At 35.1% G+C, this 19460-nt stretch overlaps 1 protein-coding gene and 1 long non-coding RNA gene across 2 annotated transcripts in view; one reads left to right on the top strand and one right to left on the bottom strand.

Moving 5' to 3' along the window:
- The first annotated feature begins 3 nt into the window (after positions 1–3).
- Positions 4–19460, top strand: part of si:dkey-240h12.4 (death-associated protein kinase 2) — a 56187-nt gene continuing 36730 nt past the window's right edge. Inside the window, exons 1-2 of the mRNA XM_056480519.1 lie at positions 4–105; positions 15625–15787. Of these exons, the coding sequence (XP_056336494.1) occupies positions 15726–15787 (62 nt within the window). The 5' untranslated portion in view covers positions 4–105; positions 15625–15725. The remainder of the gene's footprint in view (positions 106–15624; positions 15788–19460) is intronic.
- LOC130247278 (uncharacterized) lies at positions 8084–10108 on the bottom strand. Its single transcript, XR_008839513.1, has 2 exons — positions 9899–10108; positions 8084–8482 (listed from the first exon to the last, which is right to left on the bottom strand). It is a non-coding gene; the product is annotated as an uncharacterized LOC130247278 (long non-coding RNA).

Here is a 19460-nt window from a genome sequence, read left to right as displayed (position 1 = left end):
CAGCGTTTCCTCATTTCAGTACGAGCGTCCGCAGCGAGCGGAGCTCCGGAGGAAACACCGACCACGGATAAGACACGACGCTGCTTCATGACAGATCTGTGCCTGGTAAGATACGTCACACAAATTAACCGATTTGTCAGGTAGCAACGGCTTTGATAAGAATAGACTGTCCTGTACGAAAGCAAATAAACATGAATGTTGGACATGTCGCAGTGAGTAACAGAAGTTATAGTGCTAAATCAAGGGAATGGGTTATTTACTGTATTCTTACTGGTCGTGACAGACTTCGGAGGTGCACGAGAGATTCACTCACAGCGGAATATTAAACAGACACGACGCGCGAGAATAAGACACGAACAAGTTTCCACACGCAGGTTTCGGTCTTTTTCTGCTCAGAGTTTACAGACGCCTGTCTTGGTCAAACGTGTACATTTTTTCGTTGTTTTGTGGCATTCCGTGTGGAATTTTTTTTCTTTGTTTTTTTGTTTATTTTTTGTTTTCTCGTACCAAGGCAGACTGACGAACAAGGTAAAAAGAGTTGCGACATTCACTTTCACTCATTTTCATTCGCTATTAGTCAAACTGCTTCTGTTTCAGTTTGAAACATGTCATTTTAAGACTTGGTAACTTTGTTTCAAAACTAGTTGTCTGTCACTGATTTTATGTAGGCATAGTCAAGATATAACATATGAACATACGAGAAACATACATCGTTCCAAACCTAGTTGAGATATTTTGGTGGTATCTAACTTAAAAGGGTCTGTCAGGAAACCACCCAGACCCTGAGGGAAAACAAGACCTGATTTTCCTCTGCATTTTTTTGTTTAAAGACTAGAAATGCAAGTTTATTTTGTTCCAAGAACTTGAATCCTTGCGGATTGCATTGCACAATTCTGTTTTTACATCTTTTCCAAAAACATGTGTATTAGATTTAACATGACTCAACCAGCTTTTAGCTGCATTGGGTTGCATTTATCTTTTGTAAATCACGTGTTTATTCAATAAGCAAGTGGTCACATATTCAGATTTTTCCTTAAATGAGATATTAGACATTATGAGATTATTAAATGCATTGAGACCAATTCAAGAGTTCACACTTAGCTCACGATTTATACATAGCTTGTTTGGCGTGCTGTCCCGGGAGAGAGCCCTGAGCTCAAGGTATCCTCAAGCCCAGGGCTCCCTCCTTTCACAGGGCGAGGGGAGACTGAGCTCAGGTCGATCTGAAACTCCCCCGCTGCTGAGGCCAAGGTGAACTTCCTGAGAGTAAGACATTAGAAAAAGATTTAGGCTTATTTTATCAATAATATAGAGCACATTTGCATGGTGGGAGGAAACCAGGGAACCCGGGGAAAACCCACACGGACAACATGCAAACTCCGCACAGAAACACCAGATGGCCCAGTGAAGACCCAATGCCATTGGTATTCTTGCTGTGAGGCAAACGTGCTTGTCATTAGGCCACCGTGCCACCCATTCTTGATAAAGGTGGAAAGGGAGGAGGGGGGTTTCTTCCAGACGAAGATAGTTGTAGAGAGGAAATGAGGATATATATAGTGACTTGGGATCCTTCGATTGGAGGATCATGATTAGCTAATGTGGACCAGCTGGGTCAATCATGAGCACATGCTCCTCTCGAAATTAGTTTAACATTTAAACTTCACTAAAATCAAGAAATCTTGACTGTGGATTGGTTTACTCGTTGGTCTGAGATAATAATTCTTTATGAAATAAAATTTCCAAAAGTGTTTTATGTGCATAGAAAGCATATCAATGCAATTAAAGTGTCTGCTTTAATATTTTGATAAATTAATGCTCCATCATCATTTAGCGCATCTGATATGTATGTGAAAATAAAACAGCTTACTTATTACTTATAGTTGAAGACGAAATTATTAGCCCTCTTGTAAATTTGTCATTCTTTTTCAGATATTTCTCACATACTGTTTAACAGAGAGATTTTTTAAAACACATTTCAGAATAATTAATAGTTTTAATAATAATAGTTTTAATAACTAATTTATATTGTCTTTTCCGCGATGAATGTACATACAATTATTACACTGCAAATCCCAACAGTGAAAATCTCTAAAGGAAATAAGTTAGCTTAACATACATTTTTAAAAAGTTACTTTGACTCAATAAAAAAGAGTTACTGTAACTCATGAACTGGTTATATTAAGCAGAACTCTAATCACATGAGTTATGAATGAATTAATTATATTTTTTTGTGTTAACTACACTGTAATGCTAGAAGGAATACCAAACCAGTTGAGTAACTATTAGTTTGGACTTTAATTATGTTAATTTGACTAATAGGGATTTAATAGCTGAATTAAAATTTCAGCTTAAAAGTTATTAATACTCTAAAAGTTTGATGATATTACCACAAATGATATATGTGTATGTGACACAATATAAAAGTTTACAGTACTCAAACCATTTTGTTTCAAAACCTTTCGTTTTCAAACGTTTTCTCAAACAGTTTGAGTTAACTTATCAGGTTTTACAGTGTATTATATGTGCTTGTATGTATATGTAGTACACTTATATGTTATATAATACTAACATGAGAATTAATCTTAAAGTCCAGTTTGGAAGGTTAACCTGGTTAATTAGGGTTACTCGGCAAGTTATTGGACAACAGGTTTGTTCTGTAGTCAATTAAATTAATTCTCTTTATTCCAGACACTAGGTCCAATAGTACAAAAGACAGACAAAACAACACAAACCACACAATATACCTTAAAAAAACAGTTATGCCAATATTTCATCAAATATGACTGAAAACGCACCTCAGTAAGACTAAGATTTAATAACAACATTAAAATGCTATTCTGAGAATTCTCCAATTGACAGAAAAACTTATAGATCCAATTTCTCATCAATTTCTCATCAAAGCAAAAAATGATCAAACTCTTACCTTACAAAATAATTCACTTGCACTACACCATCTACAGTATGTTTTTTTAAGAATCCTCATGCAATCATTGTATGCAATCTGCAGTTTATGGAGACTTTCTTTTTTAAAATTATACCACAGAGGAGCTGTGTATAAAGAACTGCAATAAGTTCTAAGAGGTTTACCTTAACCTAATTCAGACTCAAATAAAACTTTCTCACCAGCATATTTGCTTGAGCATATAACTTTCGACATTCCCTGTATCATTATAATCACTCATATCTTTAGATTAATTAAATTAAATAAAAAAATAATCGTTCACTGAATGCCAGTTTAGTTCGTTTCTTGTGCCAATCATGATAAAAAATGTATAATAGTCAATTTTTACTCAGAAAAAGGAGTTTAAATATAGCTGGACACTACATTTCTTTCTAAATATTTGTATGATCTATTTGTGTGATGTCAATAATATTATTTAATTTTGTTCCTTTTTCCTGGAATGTGTAGAGAATATTTTCCTTCTTCCCTTCTTTGCAGTATTTCCTCTTGTTTACCATGTTATTGCAGTGGAGAATCGGCCGCTTTGGGACTTTGATCCTAATCAAGGATGAGATCATTATTTTGGTTGTTTATGGTAGCAGATCTGATCCTGTATTCTGCAGATCTTCAAAGTTTCTTTGATCTCGTATAAAGGAAGGAAAGCATGCTTGTGCTCAAATTTCAGGATTTACACTCATCAAACCACAGACTGTCAGTCACATATTTGACTCAGCTGAGTTTACACAATAAAGTAGCATAACCTATGACGTATACAAATAACATGCAACTTATGAGGAAATATAGTGTACAGTAAATGCGTAGGATATTGCAAAATACCATAATGATTTCATTCAAATACAATCTGCAACTAATTGTTCAGCATAGTTTTACAAGCATCGTGTGTAATCTGAAGCAGCTGAATGACTGTCGTTCCAGTGAAGCTAAAGGGGAGTTTTTTATTTTGCAATGAGCACTATTGTTCTGCTCTATGGCTGCTTTCCTGGTATGTTACTGTAGGAAGCTGAAGTGAGATGGGTGGGGTGTTATTTTGGAAAAGAACTGTTGATTGATGCAGCCTTTCTATCTCTGTTCCTTTTAAACACAATTGACATGCACTTTAAACAATGCGATGCTCTCTAAACACACTTTATATGCCCGGTGTGCTTTAGTTCGGCACACAGAAATACGTGCTGTTGCCCTTATTATCACAGAGCAAATGCAGATGGATTCAGGAACATGATGTTTGTTGTGATTGAATGCATGTGTGTGGCTTGTGTTCTCTAGAAACACATGTTCAATTGAATCTCTGATGTTATGTAAAATAAGTTGTTGTTTTTTTTAAATCCAAAGACACTCCCTTGCATGTTTTTTTTTCTTTCTTTTTTTATTCTGGCCTGACTGGCTATTTCCAGATACTGTAAAACCTGTTAGATTGTCATCAAACACATGGTCACATATTTATATCTTTTTTTCTAAAGAAGTTTGGTTAACGTCTGTGCAAAACTGCACAATGCTAGAAAGCTGTTTGACAGCATGTTGACTGTTATTGCTTGTTGAGATTGCAGGTTATGAGAACGTTGCATGGGTATTGTTATTATATTCTGGGTGCTTGATAGAGCATTGCTAGGGTGTTCTCATTTGTTGCAACCACGCTAGATGGCTTTTGAGGGAATGGTTGATTGCTAACGAAGCTTGGGTGCTTAATAGAGCATTTAAAGTGTGGAAGCTTGGGACACAGTGAGATGGGAACAGGTCTGACAGCAGACATCAAGCAAGGAACCAAAGTCTGGTCAATGCAAAGAGCTATTCGCAAAGGAAGAATCTCCTCTATTTTGCTGGTTTGTCTGCAAGACTACTAGTAGATTCAGTTGTCAGAAAGTAACAATTTCTTTGAGTTCTTCACTTGGATCATATCCGCTATATACGATGGAGCTGTACCATTTAATTAAGGCTTAAACAAATAGTAAACTAAAAAGCCAGTATAATTTTCTTAAAACACAAGGAATGTGCCAACATAGGATCTTTCTATAAGCGTACCACTATATATATATTTCTGGAGATTATGAATTGTGTAGCCAGAGGTACGTAACTGTGTCATACTGTCACATAGCTTTCGTTATAAAGACGAAATGCAGCCAGAAAAGTAACTGTAACAAGTAACAAGTTTGACTGCATTTTGTCTTTAAAACGAACGCTACGCAGCGCTATGCCACTGTTCCTTTTCACACTTACCAGCTGACCGCTTTTGTATGGCTTTTCTGCTGTTACCATTTTGTTCAATGGCTCGCTGTGTATGTCAGCGGATTTGTGAAGTGGAGTAGAGTTGATTGTGATGAAGGAGTTCAAGTCTGGTAAAGAACGGTTCCAGAAAATCTTGTAAATCAAAAACAAAAGCCATAAAATAAACAAGTAACTAACAGGGTGAGAATGTGGGAAAATCTGAAAACATGGTAATAATCAGGCTGTCATGATGGCTTTTCTTTTTCTGGATTGCTTTTGAAAACACTATCAGTTGGGTTTAGTGAAGTTGGTGGGCGCTGGTCAATCTGTACTTTTAAAAACACTATCTGTTGGGTTTATGGAAGAAGGAGGATGGGTCAGTCAGTCGGTCTGCAGCTTATCTTAGTCAACAGTGGCTTCTGGTGGATTTACGTGAAAAGAGCAGGTGCAAATGGCACTCACGAGAAAAATTTGAGATCTTATAAAGCATACACAACAGCTTCTGGTGGATTCGCAAAAACAAAAACTGCAAAAAAAACGTAGCTCCTGGAACGTACTTGGCGCTCTCCAGAAAAGACATTTCTGTGTGGAGTTTGCATGCTCTCCTCGTGTTCACGTGGGTTTCCTCTACGTATGATGGTTTCCCCCACAAGTACAAAAACATGCGGTATAGGTGAATTGGGTAAGCTAAAATTGTCAGTAGTGCATGTGTGTGAATGAATGTCTGTGGATGTTTCCCAGTGATAGGTTGCGGCTTAAAGGGCATCTGCTGCGTAAAACATATACTGGGTAAGTTGGCGGTTCAATCTGCTGTGGTGACCCCAGATTAATAAAGCGACTAGGCTGAAGAGAAAATGAATAAATGAATGAATGAGTATCGTATTGCATATTGAATATCAAAATGTTCTTCAATATCACACAGCCCCATGGCTAATACAGCCCTATTCTCTATGTTTTTAGGGTATTCTGTAGGGCTGTATATCGAGTTTGGTGCTGTTTAGGCACAAACTTAAGTGCCTCAGTACCATTGAGTATCCAAAAATGTTTTATCATTCTATATCAAATTTTAGTATCTAAAATGGATACATTTTGTCTGGTTAAGTCAAGTGTGTTTGATGGCAAAAAAAAAGAAAAAGAAAATGAGTGACCATTGATGCAGGTGAATTGCTTCTGCTAGCATATTCTGTTATTCTGCTAGGATAACAGATTACACGTAAGATTAAGACTATATTTTTAATTCATTCATTTATTGATTGATTGATTGATTGATTCATTAATTTTCCTTCAGCTTACTCCCTTATACACCAGCAGTTGCCACAGCAGAATGAATCGCCACTGTAATCTAATTATATAAATTGGTATTGAAAAAAGTAGCATTTAGAAACTGGTATTGAATTCAAAGTATCTGTATCAGTATCGCTTTGAAAATAACCAGCCTGAGTATTCTGCGTTTACATTATAAGGGTTGGTGAGGTGTTTGGTCTGTTTCTAGTTCATTCATTCTGAGCTTGCTATATGGTTTCTAATGTATTCTGGATGGTTGCTTGCTATTTACCATGATATTCTGCATTACTAGATGGTTGCAAGGGTGTTTTGGGTGGTTGCTGAAGTGTTCTTGGTTGTTGTTGCCTCACTTACCTGGGTATTTATATATTTTTATATGGGAATTCTGTGATTTTTTTTTTACAGGATTTCTTAGTTTTGTATTGATTGGCTTTAGATGACTGATAGATTGCTCTTGGGTGTTTGTTTATGAGAGTTTGTTATTAGTAGTTGCTTGGGATTTGCTAGGTATAGGTTGATTCAGTTGCATTTCTTAATAGTTGTAATAGAGCTGTAATATGTTCTTAATAGAGCATTGCTAGGGTGCTCTAGTTTGTTGCCTGAGCAATGCTATAGTGTGGCTATTGATTATTGTGTGTGGTTGCTAAGACACTGCTATGTTGTTCTGAATGGTTGCTAGATTGCTGTCGCATGGATGGATGTGTTTTTAAAGTAGGCCATTTCTGTATGTTTTACTATAGGGTGTTTTCTCTGGTCACTAATGTTTTCCTCTCTAGTTCATCCTTCGCACTTCCCCTCACGGGAATCCAGATTTTGAAGTGCATTCTCTTTGATCAAATTGACTTAGGCATTTTATATGAACAGACCCTCAATAGAGTGGAGGAACTATGACATCACCATGTAGGCTAATTAGCTTCTAGCATAAAACTGGTTCCCTCGATAAAATCCCTATAGGATTTTCCCATAGGCTTTTCGAAGATTGCAAATAATAAGCTCTGTGTTCAAACACAGTTCATTACATTTACATGTTTTGTCCAGCCGGATAATCCTCACATGAAAATACAACATTGAGCACTTTTGGATCCTAAATGCAAACGCAAGAATTGAAAAGCTAACGTTAGGCTATAGACGGACTACAGAGCCATCAGCACCGCACTGCTACAGACAACTTTTCAAGCTTATTATTACACTGTAAAAAGTATGACCTAGATCTAACTTATAAAAAGTGAGGCAAGTGGCTGCATCGGACGTTTTAGATTGAATCAACTTCCAGCCTTTTTTAAGTATATTAAACACTAAAACTTTGCTTAAAACAAATGTAACAAAATTAAGTTGAGCCAACTAATATTTCTAAAATTACTCAAATCAGATAAACTTACTTTTTTTGTTAAACCTAACTTATTTATACATTGTTATATGTTGCCTGAACTTATTTTAATTAGGTATTAAGAACTTAATTATCTAAATAAAATTAACCATGCATATGTCATTTAAAATGAATTCAATTGACTTCTGGCTGTAACCTCAGAAAATAAATCTTCATTTTTATATTCTAAGCACACTATACAGTGATTAAGTAAAAACAGATAAACAGACTTTATACGGTTAATAACAATTAAATAAGAATGGGAAGATGGATTAAAGACCATAGCATTTATTCAATGTCAACCAATGTCCCTAAAAGTGACTACAAAACAGGCCATTAATGTGGCTGCACATACACAATACATAAATAAAAACATTAATAATGCCAGATCCTATTGAGAAATCATCCAAGACAACTCAGTAAGGAGATCTGCATACTTTGATGAAGATTTAGGATGCATAAGGTCCAGTCCCACAAGAGTCTCTGATATATCTCAAATAATGTATACAGTTTTGATGGAAGTCGAGGACATCAGTAAGTCCAAACAGGAGCCATCATGCACATGACAGGTTTGGTAAACCTCTGACAGTCCTATGATTATCCAAACTGTGTTGGGCTGATGTCAAATTTTTCCCGCGGGCAGCCGCATGCACCTCTGATTCCACACAACTCTATTGGTGGAGAGAAAAAAGAAACAGGAGTTCAGGTGTTTGATACTAAATAATATTAAATAGCTAAATGCTAAATAGCAAATATCTTACATAAACTACAAGTCAAGTTACAAAAGTGCAGTGAGAATGATACATGGATGAAACACCTTAGTTTATCAGTTAAAATTTACCTTAGTTAAACTTCTGTATTAAAAAAAAGGCTATATAGGTTATTGTGTACTTACATTATTCCAGGTGTTTTTAAGAATCAAATTCTAAAGAAAACTGATTTTATTCAGTGTAACAGTGTATGGCATTTTGGTTGCCTGTCAATCAAGGAATTATTTAAATTTAGGTATTACATTTTCAGTTTATTTTTGCAACTTATAAAGCATAAAAATATGTATGTAACTTACATATTAAACAGTTTGAAAATGGCAAATATAAAATCTATGATTTAACTGTCATCTTCATTTTGCACCAAACTTTGCATAAGTCATAATACAAAATTAAATAAATACATTGCCATTTTACATATTACCTTAAGGTTAACATTACATTTTTGCTGAAGCTACTTTTAATTTACTTTTTCTCCACATTTAATGTTACTGGCAAATGATAGTTCAGTGAATCTGTGTTTTCAGTTAGCTTTAGTGAAAGACTGACAGATAATAAGAAACTGCATTAGGATATTTTTTACTGTTTGTTCATTGCACATATACAAAAAATCTTCAGATATCAAATGCAATTCTATGGAGCCCACTATTGTTTGCAATTTTACCCGTGTTTTACTTACCTGCAAATAATTATAGCTGTAATCGTATCTAATGTTTTTCTTAACAAAATAATCAAAATCACTTTGGTATCTAAAGACCAAGAAAATGCATTTTAGAATGAGGTGCGTACATTTTAAATGGTTCTGTAAACATAAATGTAATTTAAGTTCAAATAAATTATAAATCTGTAATTTATTCACATTGCAGTATTAACAAAAAACGTATGGACTAAATCTCTTAAACACAAACCTTAAGCTACTTAATGTTACGCTAAACACAAACTACTGTTCCATACGTTTCTGCATTTAATATGCATCCTTAATGTGCTGATAATAACTTAGGTTAGCTAGCCAAGTTAACGTTAGCAAACTGCACCCACCCCCCGACCGCCCACCAGAGACCTAGTTAATCCGTTCTGTAACGTTAGGTATACCTACTAAGTGTTTTAAAACTACTTTAACATTTTTTTTCTCAGGACTATCACTTTTAATCGTTAGCATGAACTAGCGTTGGTTAGCGTTAGCCAACTTAGCTTTCCATGTGAGAGCAGTCTGTTACCTGACGTTACAGTACAATTTACAAGCTAAAACCTCACCTGCCTAGTGAAGTCGGCAGTTTAGCATGACTTTACAATTATCATTCGGCTACATTTGCAACTTACCGTGTTAATCAGATCCGCTGCTGCGAGCAGTAAATGTCGCCCCTTGTAGATGCTGCGTGTGTCTGGAAAGTGGCGGGCAGTGAAAATGGGGTCACGCAGAATTATTAAAATCACGTTTGATGAACAGACCTGCACACATCGACAGCTGCTCTAATAAATTGTCTGTGTCAACTCACTTTTATAACATTTATTCTACACAATAACCACATACAAAAATATACTCAAATAAATTGCATTAGTTTTATTTAAAATATACTGTTATTTAAAAACTGATCTACTTTAAGTAAACAATAAGCAAATTGATATTTTTTGGTATAAAACAAATATAATTAACTAGAATGCAATTATTTAAAGTATATAAAACCAACTTTGTGAGTGTAGCACTTTTTACAGTGTAGAAATATGGTCCATGACAAAGAGTTTATCTTTCGGTTAATTATATTATAATCCACGCTATATATTATAAACAAATAAATACGCAAAAACACATAGACTTATGTGCCTTTTGGATCGTTTTTACGTGGGAAATACATCTGTTTTGCTTTATGGTTGTTGTAAAAGTTTTAAAACTGTTTGTATAAATGTGCCTACAGTATTATCATAAGACATATTTAAATAAGTGTATCGCTCGCCTGCACACAGCCTGCTTACCTTAACAGACGACAAAAATGAGGCATGAGGGACAAGTCTTTTAAATGCCTGCAAGTTTTATATGGACACAGAGCAACATTCAATATTCTTTTTTTGTCACGAAGTACAGCGAAAAGCAGCCCATACATTCACAGATGCTATACATTTTATGGAGGAGTGTAAATATTGCAGTTATGATAGAGTTAAATGTGTTCAGATGAAGAAAAAAAATGACAAAAAATCACTTGATCGCGTTAAAATGACAGTTAATATGTGTGTATTTTTACACATTTATTCACACGTTTGCATTACTGAGAGCAGGAAAGAGACAGGCTGCACTGGTAAGCTATATCCATATAATATCGTTTAATTAGAATAAATGATCAACAAATGAATCGACAGCCTTTACAAATTCCCAATTAGAAAAACACTACAAACTATAAATACTATTCATGAAAGTATTTAAATAACAAATCCAAATGCCCAACACAAGCGAGCTGCGCTCTATACCAGCTCAGCTCGATGACGTATAATATCTCAGACACCGCCTGTAGTCCCATTTAGCAACTTGATAGCAACCGTCTTTTTAAAGAAGCGTAACAGATTTAAAAAATCAAGAGTGTGATGTAACTGATGTGTTTTATGTTGTAGAATAAAATGTAAAAGTATATTGAGCTTGTGTTAGCCACAAACCTTATTTAAGCAATTTTACTGAAACCCCATTCATAAAACCCATTGATTTTGGGACAAGGGAACTGGAACTGCTAAAATGCTAACTCGCTTCCGGGTTTTTGCATACAAATTGACGTCATAGTTCCTCCATTCTATACTGACAGAGGTAACAACTTTTTTTATGTACACTCCGGGTACCAATATGTCCCACAACGTCATTTGATTATTACATCACAAAAGCAGCTTGCAGTTTCCGTACATTGTAGTTTCATTTGCTCAAGGGTTTTCAGTCCATTTTGAATGCCTTTGCTAGTAGTGGGCACTTGGGTAATGTATTCAATGACATATCCTAGTCAACTAGGAAGTTAGCAAGGGAATTTTGCAATTGAGTGCAGCCTAGGTTGTTTCTTATGGGATTTCAAAGTAGCAGCAGCTGTCATTATGTTGGCTGGGTCATTGCTTTAGTTGTTTTAGGTTGTTGCTGGGGCATTTCTATGTGGTTGTTGTGGTCATTGCTAGAATTGTCTGACAGTGTATTGTTGAACAGCCAAAGTGCTTTTCAATCAAACTGGTGTTCTCTCTGCATCAAACAACTGTGCCAGTGCTTTCCAGCAACATTTTTTTTGTGTCCTATCCAGTTAATTGACTGTTTAGCAACCAGTCTTGTGCTACAGAATGATATTGCTCCTAAATGTTTGTTGTTGCTAGGCTCACTTAGATAGTTGTTAAGAATAAATTATAATAATTTAGGTTCAGAGTTTGTTAAATAGATAATAGATTAATAGAAACAATGTTCTGTTCAGCAGTTATGAAAACAATATGATAACGATCTTATATCATTATTCATCTATTAATTTTCTTTTCGGCTTAGTCCCTTTATTAATCTGGGGTCGCCACAGCGACATGAACCGCCAACTTATCCAGCATATGTTTTACGCAGCGGATGTCCTTTAAGCTGCAACCCATCATATAGCACATGTCTTTGGGCTTGTGGGGGAAACCGGAGCACCCAGAGGAAACCCACGCGAACACAGGTAGAACATGCAAACTCCACACAGAAATGCCAGCTGACCCAGCCGAGCCTCGAACCAGCAACCTTCTTGCTGTGAGATGACAGCGCTACCCACTGCGCAACTGCACCACCTCATATCATTATAAGTTAAATAATATTCTGGTAAAGATATATACACTGTCAAAAAATGCTGGGTTCCACTAAACTCCTTTATGTTGTCCCAACACAAATCAATTAAGTTAACTTAATTATTCTTACAAATTTGACTGGAATAAACATAAAACAATTAAGTTGTCCACAAAAAAACTCAAGAATTGAGTTGATTCAGCTCATTTTAAATAAGTAGATTGAACAATCCACAAAGATACTTTATTGAGTGTATCATATTAATACACTGTAAAAAACCCAACACAAATTAACATTTTCAAATTTACCACATTCTCATCCTGTTCTTTACGTGTTTATATTATTTTTTGGCTTCTGATTTTGTCTGGAAGGGTATCATATCATCAACATATTCTGGAATAGTTAGAAGTTTATTCCGCTGTGGCAACCCCTGATAAATAAGGGATTAAGCTGAAGGAAAATGATTGAATGAAAATTCCTACAACTTTCTCATCATGTTTCTGTCTGCATCCCTATGGTGGTGTGCAAGTTTGTGGTCACCCAAATGCTGAAAACTTATTACCATAAATAAAGTATTTTGTGACACCATGAAATAAAAAGTAATGCATAAAATAAAACAATAGACTTATTTTATCCATATGATACATATTGTCATATTGCACAGTAGGGCTGCACAATTTCGCAATAGTCACTTCACAGCATCTGCATTGTGGAGTTGGGATTATTATAGTTGGTCAGCAATAAAGAATGTACAGTGTTTACATTTTACATTGCATTTGATTATACAATAAAAGGGGCAGGACAAAATAGTGATATGCATGAGGTGCCACTCTTAATGATGGATCAAACATTTATCAATGTTGCTGGTCTCAGAAATATGTGCTGTTAATGAAAGAAATACATCCTATAACCTCTTCATTTACAAATATCAAGATATATTTGGATGATTTTCGTGTGATATATCACTGATATCATGATCATTATCGGGGGCAGAATATCATGATAATATCGTATCATATTACTGTACCTGAATATATGAATGCTTATTTCACTTTTATCTTTGCTTTATCTTAGGGCTGGATGATATTACAAAAAAATTATCATGATATCATGTTTCATATCATTCGATATAGATAATTATTGAATATTTTTAAACACTACATTTAGGTATATTATTTTTTTTAAATTTATTTAACCATTAACTATTTGAAAAACAAAAATATTAACACAAAATATCTGATCTCTTTATAATAAAAAAATAAGTGTTAAAGAGACTCTTAAACTTGATAAATAAAATGTTGCAAAGTGTGTGCAATAGTAAAAGTAGATCAACATCTGTAAGGTGTGAATAATAATACATAACAATGATACAGTAAACCTCAAACTCTGTAAACAAAACAAATTATGATAATCAAGTCTGAGCTTTCAAGTAAAGGAAACAACCATCATTAGTCAAATGCATACTTTAACATTACAAATTGTGAAGTTGGATGACTACATTACCCCCTATGCTAAAAAATCTTTCAAATGAGGAGCTAGTGGCTGGGTTGCACAAAAAAAGAAACCAAAAAGCCACTCTGGCTTCACCTCACGTGCTACGGCACTCCTTTTCGCACGTGTCGTTATTCTGATCTGAAGTGACAAGATTGCGTGGATTCCTTGACCATTTACAATGGGCTTTGCGCTTACGCTCCCCTGGCATCTCTCATAACTAGGTGACAATCAACCATCTTCTCAGAGGATGACAAACAGACAAATCATTGCTGCGGTTCAGATGCAAGCTTATGGAGAAAAGTAAAAAGCACTGCAGTATTTGGATGTGCTGTGTTTGTCTGAGGTGATTACTCTGCCGTTATTACTGAAATGTGCATATTGCATACAAAGTGTGAAGCAGATTGGTTAGTTTTACTGAATTGCGGTGCGCTCGCAGCATTCTCAAAGTTCAGATGTTTTTAACTAGGTGTGGCTGGAAAATGCGCGCAACTCACGTGCGTGTCGTTTGCACAACTTGGGCACTTCGCTCCCATATGCGCAAGTGCCACGCCTCCATTGGAAATGACAAACGTACACCCTAAGCTTACTGGCACTGCTTCCAAGGCGTGCTCAGCAGCCAAATTTTAATAAAACTATAGCTCTTCATACCTAAACTACATACTGAATCTTTTTTTATTGATATTGACAATGGTGTTCGGTCAATAAATATTGATACCAATTTTATCGCCCAGCCCTACTCTATCTTATTTATTTATTCTTGGAATTTCTTTTATTCACTCCTTTACAAGATTATAACAATCAAACTTAATGATTTCATTCCAAATAGAGCTTTTCAACTCATCTGCTGAAATTGTATTCATATCGCAATATAAATCGCTGAAAAATAAAATATCGCAATGTCAAGTTTTTCCAATATCAAGCAGCCCTATTGCACAGCCCTAAAAGCCAGTGTCAATGTGCATTTTGGTGTTTGAATGTCAATGAATGTTGGTTTGTACACCTGCAGATGGAACAGATTTGTTCAGCATGTATTCAAATTACATAAACTGCCAGTTGCTCTCAGTGCATTATTGTTTTTAGACGAATAGCATATTTGCATTGCGAAAGAGTCTCCTTCAACCACTTCGCTTCCAATGCAATTTGAAATAATCAGCTTCTAGTTTCACACGTTGAGATTTATAACTCCCAAAAAGACACAAATGATAGATTAAATGGATAAATAGACAGATCTACTTGCCAAAATAAGGCCTTGTTTGTCTCATTTTGCTATAAATCTTTCTCATCGCAGCTCCTCATTAATCCTCTCCTAGTAGCAAAGCATGCTAGCCATTGAAAAACCATGCAACGACTGAACGTGTCTCATTACTGAAGAATGTGTTAACCATGGGAGGATGACAGGTCTGATGGGCAGTTTCTCACAGCATGTTCACTGCACATTGCGACCTAATGGTTTGTCCACACTTGGCTGGAGTTTAAAGGCCTGGATTGTTTACTCGTGTTCAGCTTGAGCATTTAGTGCAACATTCTTTCTCATGTATGTAGTTCTGGCGTATCAGAGGGGTTTTGATACCAGATGTTTACCCTTTGGGGACTCGTAAATGATTTCCAGATATCTCTCCTTTTCTGTTCCCATCCAGCTAGTTTAGCAGTGGCGTCAGCAGCCTTTAAAATCAAAATATGTACACAGTGCCAAAAGATTATGGAAGTTTAGTTAAATGCTGAATGAAGTGTTTGCTGGAGGTTTGGATTGCTTATGTAACAGAAACTCACTAACTACCATCCTCTTTTTCAGGTGTGGATCTAATGCTGAAACCAGTATGAGCACTATATAGTAGTCTTTTCTTTGGACATTCACAGACGGGGGACACAGAGAGACGCAGAGAGGCAGCAAGCATGGCTGTCTTCAAGCTGGATAATGTTGAAGACCTTTATGAGATTGGAAATGTGTTGGGAAGGTAAAGAGATTGTTTTTATTTGATATATTTAATTGTATTTTTTATTTATTTACTTACCAAAAAAAGATGACATTACCATGATATGCATTTTTCAATTCTGGATTCTGAAAGGTGTAAATAACATGCACCAATGTTGCCCTGAATGTAGGAAGGAAGTCTATATTAGCCTTTAACTAAACATAAACTTCACTTGTCACAAACCAGTTTGAGTTTTTTTGTTCCGTTGAACACAAAAGCAAGCAACCATTGATATTGATAGTGTTTGAGTTACTACTGGTTTCCAGCATTCTCTTAAAATGTCTTTTTGTGTTCGACAGAAAAGAACAAACAAACTGTGGTCTGTTCTTCATACGTGGATTACTCAATTAGCTGGATTTGGTTATTTACGATTTGACATGATCCAGGATTGTTTCATTCTAGGGTTGTCACGATACTTGAATTCAGTAACAATTAAAGAAAATTATTTTGTATTTTATCTGGACCCTGTATCTGTGGTTACATGCTGTAAACCACAGTGAGTTTGGTGAACCGAATTTCAGTACCCATTGGAGTGAAATTCCAGTATTGTGACAACCCTATTTCATTCTTTAAACTCTTTCGAGAGTTGTTGTCATAGCAACTGGTCTGGTAGCTTAAACCTGCTCGAGAGCAGGCTTATTTAATATAAACATGATTAGATCAGGTCATTTCAAGCAGAGGTAATACTGAAAGTATCTACCAAATGCTGCTTTTTTTCTTACAGTAGTAACCTATAAGTAGGGCCAGATGGAATCTGTGGTCATTTTTTGCTATTTCTGTGCAGAATTTTTTTTAAAATCTGCAGATTTATGTGGAATGATTTTAGGAGTATCATAACTAAAACCTTAATATATGAACTAAAAGTAATACCTTTTTAATTTGTATTTAATGTTTACAATGCAAATCCAATTAGATCCACTTTATTTGGTAAACAAATCAAGTCTTATATATAATTCATCTACTAAAAGACAGAAAATATTACTTTACAAACTGTATTGTTAATAAATTATATGAACATTTTCATATTAGTCAAAAATTATACTGAAATTAATTTAAATACTGAATAAATATAAATTTACACACATTTACACAAGTAAATAAACAGAATCAATGATGGGCTAAAAATCTGCGGATTTCTGCGCGTGCAGATTCCGTGTGGGCCTACAAACTATATACACTGGTATAAAAAAGTAAAAGAGTAAAAAAAATTTATATATACAGTTGAAATTAGAATTATTAAACCCTCTTTTTTTAATATTTCCCAAATGATGTTTAACAGAGCAAGGACATTTTCACAGTAATATAATAAAAGTACAAAAAGTACAAAAACAGTCACGAACCACCTCCTTAAGGGGTTCAAAGAGAACATTTATTAGTATGGACTTTTTAGATACAAACGCATACTATTTTAAGGTACCAACCCAGCTTTAGTACAATCTGTGTATGATAACAGACATGCACAATATTCGACTATTTTTTTTAAGGAATAATAAGTTATGCAGTCAATCACATGTTTTGGCAGCTAATATGTGAAAGTGTAAAACCTGCAGCCCAAAACAAAGGTGGAAAGTTTATTGCGTATTATATTTAACAAACAGTTTACTATGAATGTTTTGTCAGTTTGCTCACATGGATAATTGAATATTAATCAGAAGATGTCATTATGCTGCTGTGCCGTCAGCCAATCGTTGCATTGCTAATCATGATTTTGAGGATTGATAGATCAGTTCATCCAGACATCTGATTTATGAATTTGTTTGAAGAACCAAATTACATAGAGATCAGTTATCAAGATTAAAAGATCCAGATAAATCATCATAGATCAAAACAGACCCCTGGTGTTTAAAAAAAGTGAGTAAATCATGACAGAATTTTTGTGTAATTGAGTGACAGTAAAGACTTTTCTTTTACTTTCTACACAAAGAATAAAAAAACAAAAAAACACTGTTTTCAAAAAAATTGTAATAGCAAGAAATATTGGTTGATAATTGTTTTACATATTAAGGCTTCACATTGTATACAGATATTGTGATATATTTGCCAATATTGATTGGGAACGGGTGTGTGTGAGTCCTGGTGAACTGGGTGGCTCTGGCGACTGCCTGAAAGTATTATAGTACTATATTTAAACACTTATCTAAGAAAGTACTGGGTCAAGTACAGAACCAAGTTATTAAGCAATTATTGTAATCGCTATAATAAGTACATCCACATGTTTATACATGTGGAACAAAACTGTAAAATAATGTGCTACTTAAATATTTACAGAGCAGAGCAATTTATGAATAATCATGTGACCTAAAGGTATAAGGCTTTCAAAAATATGAAGTGGCATACATAAAAATGTGAATGATCATAGAACTAATATAATGTACAAGTAACATATTGATATTTGGTATTTCTCGTTTGTAACTATTCAATTTAAAGAACATAGAACAATATATATATATATATATATATATATATATATATATATATATATATGCATATATGCATACATATATACATATATATTTGTATAAACTGATCTCTGAACTTTATTAATCAACAATTCTTTCCTGTGGCCAACTCACTAAACATTAGTGAAAATATGAGTAAAAAAATTAAAAAGTGGTGGGCAGCAAGCATGTCAAATGGTTTAACCAGCAGAAATTATTTTAAAATATCCGCCTAATTTTCCATTACACTGATAATAATAGCTGTAGAAATAGCATTAATCTCCCGATATCAATATGATCACAGGTATATTTTTTATATATGTCTTTAGACAATGATTAATCTTTCTAATACATGTTGAGCATTTGGACAAGTAGAGCGTTTGGATAAGGATAAGTCTTTCTAATGTATATGGGTTGAGTGTTTGTGTACGCAATAAAAGAAGCATATTCTAAAATGTCCTCATTCCAATATGTGTATTCTAGCAAACAAACAAGCAAATAAATAAATGTAAATGACTGAAGTATACGGCATCTTTAGGAACAGTCATCCAGAAACATGGTTTTTCCTACCACTGCTATGCTGATGACACCCAGCTATACCTCTCTTTTCACCCTGATGATCCCTCGGTTCCAGCTCGCATTTCAGCCTGCCTGTCAGACATTTCACACTGGATGAAAGATCATCATTTCCAGCTTAACCTCATGAAAACGGAAATGCTTGAAGTTTCTGCCAACCCGACTCTTCACCATAACTTTTCAATCCAGATGGATGGGGCAACCATCACTGCATCCAAAATGGTAAAAAGCCTTGGAGTAACGATTGATGACCAACTAAACCTCTCTGACCACATTTCTAGAACTGCTCGATCTTGCAGATTCGCACTCTACAACATCAGAAAGGTCCGACCCTTCCTATCTGAACATACAGCTCAACTCATTGTTCAAGCTCTTGTTCTCTCCAAACTGGACTATTGCAACTCTCTGCTAGCCGGGCTACCAGCTAGTTCTATCAAACCTCTTCAGCTGCTTCAGAACGCAGCAGCACGAGTGGTCTTTGATGAACCCAAAAGAGCACATGTCACTCCGCTACTCACCCGTTTGCACTGGCTGCCAGTTGCTGCCCGCATCAAATTCAAAACTCTGATGTTTGCTTACAAAGTGACCTCTAGCTTTGCTCCTTCGTATCTGCTCTCACTTCTGCAGATATATGTGCCCTC

The sequence above is a fragment of the Danio aesculapii genome, chromosome 19, assembly GCF_903798145.1.
Source record: "Danio aesculapii chromosome 19, fDanAes4.1, whole genome shotgun sequence".
In the NCBI taxonomy this organism is placed as follows: domain Eukaryota; kingdom Metazoa; phylum Chordata; class Actinopteri; order Cypriniformes; family Danionidae; genus Danio; species Danio aesculapii.
This window is presented reverse-complemented; position numbering and strand designations above follow the sequence as displayed.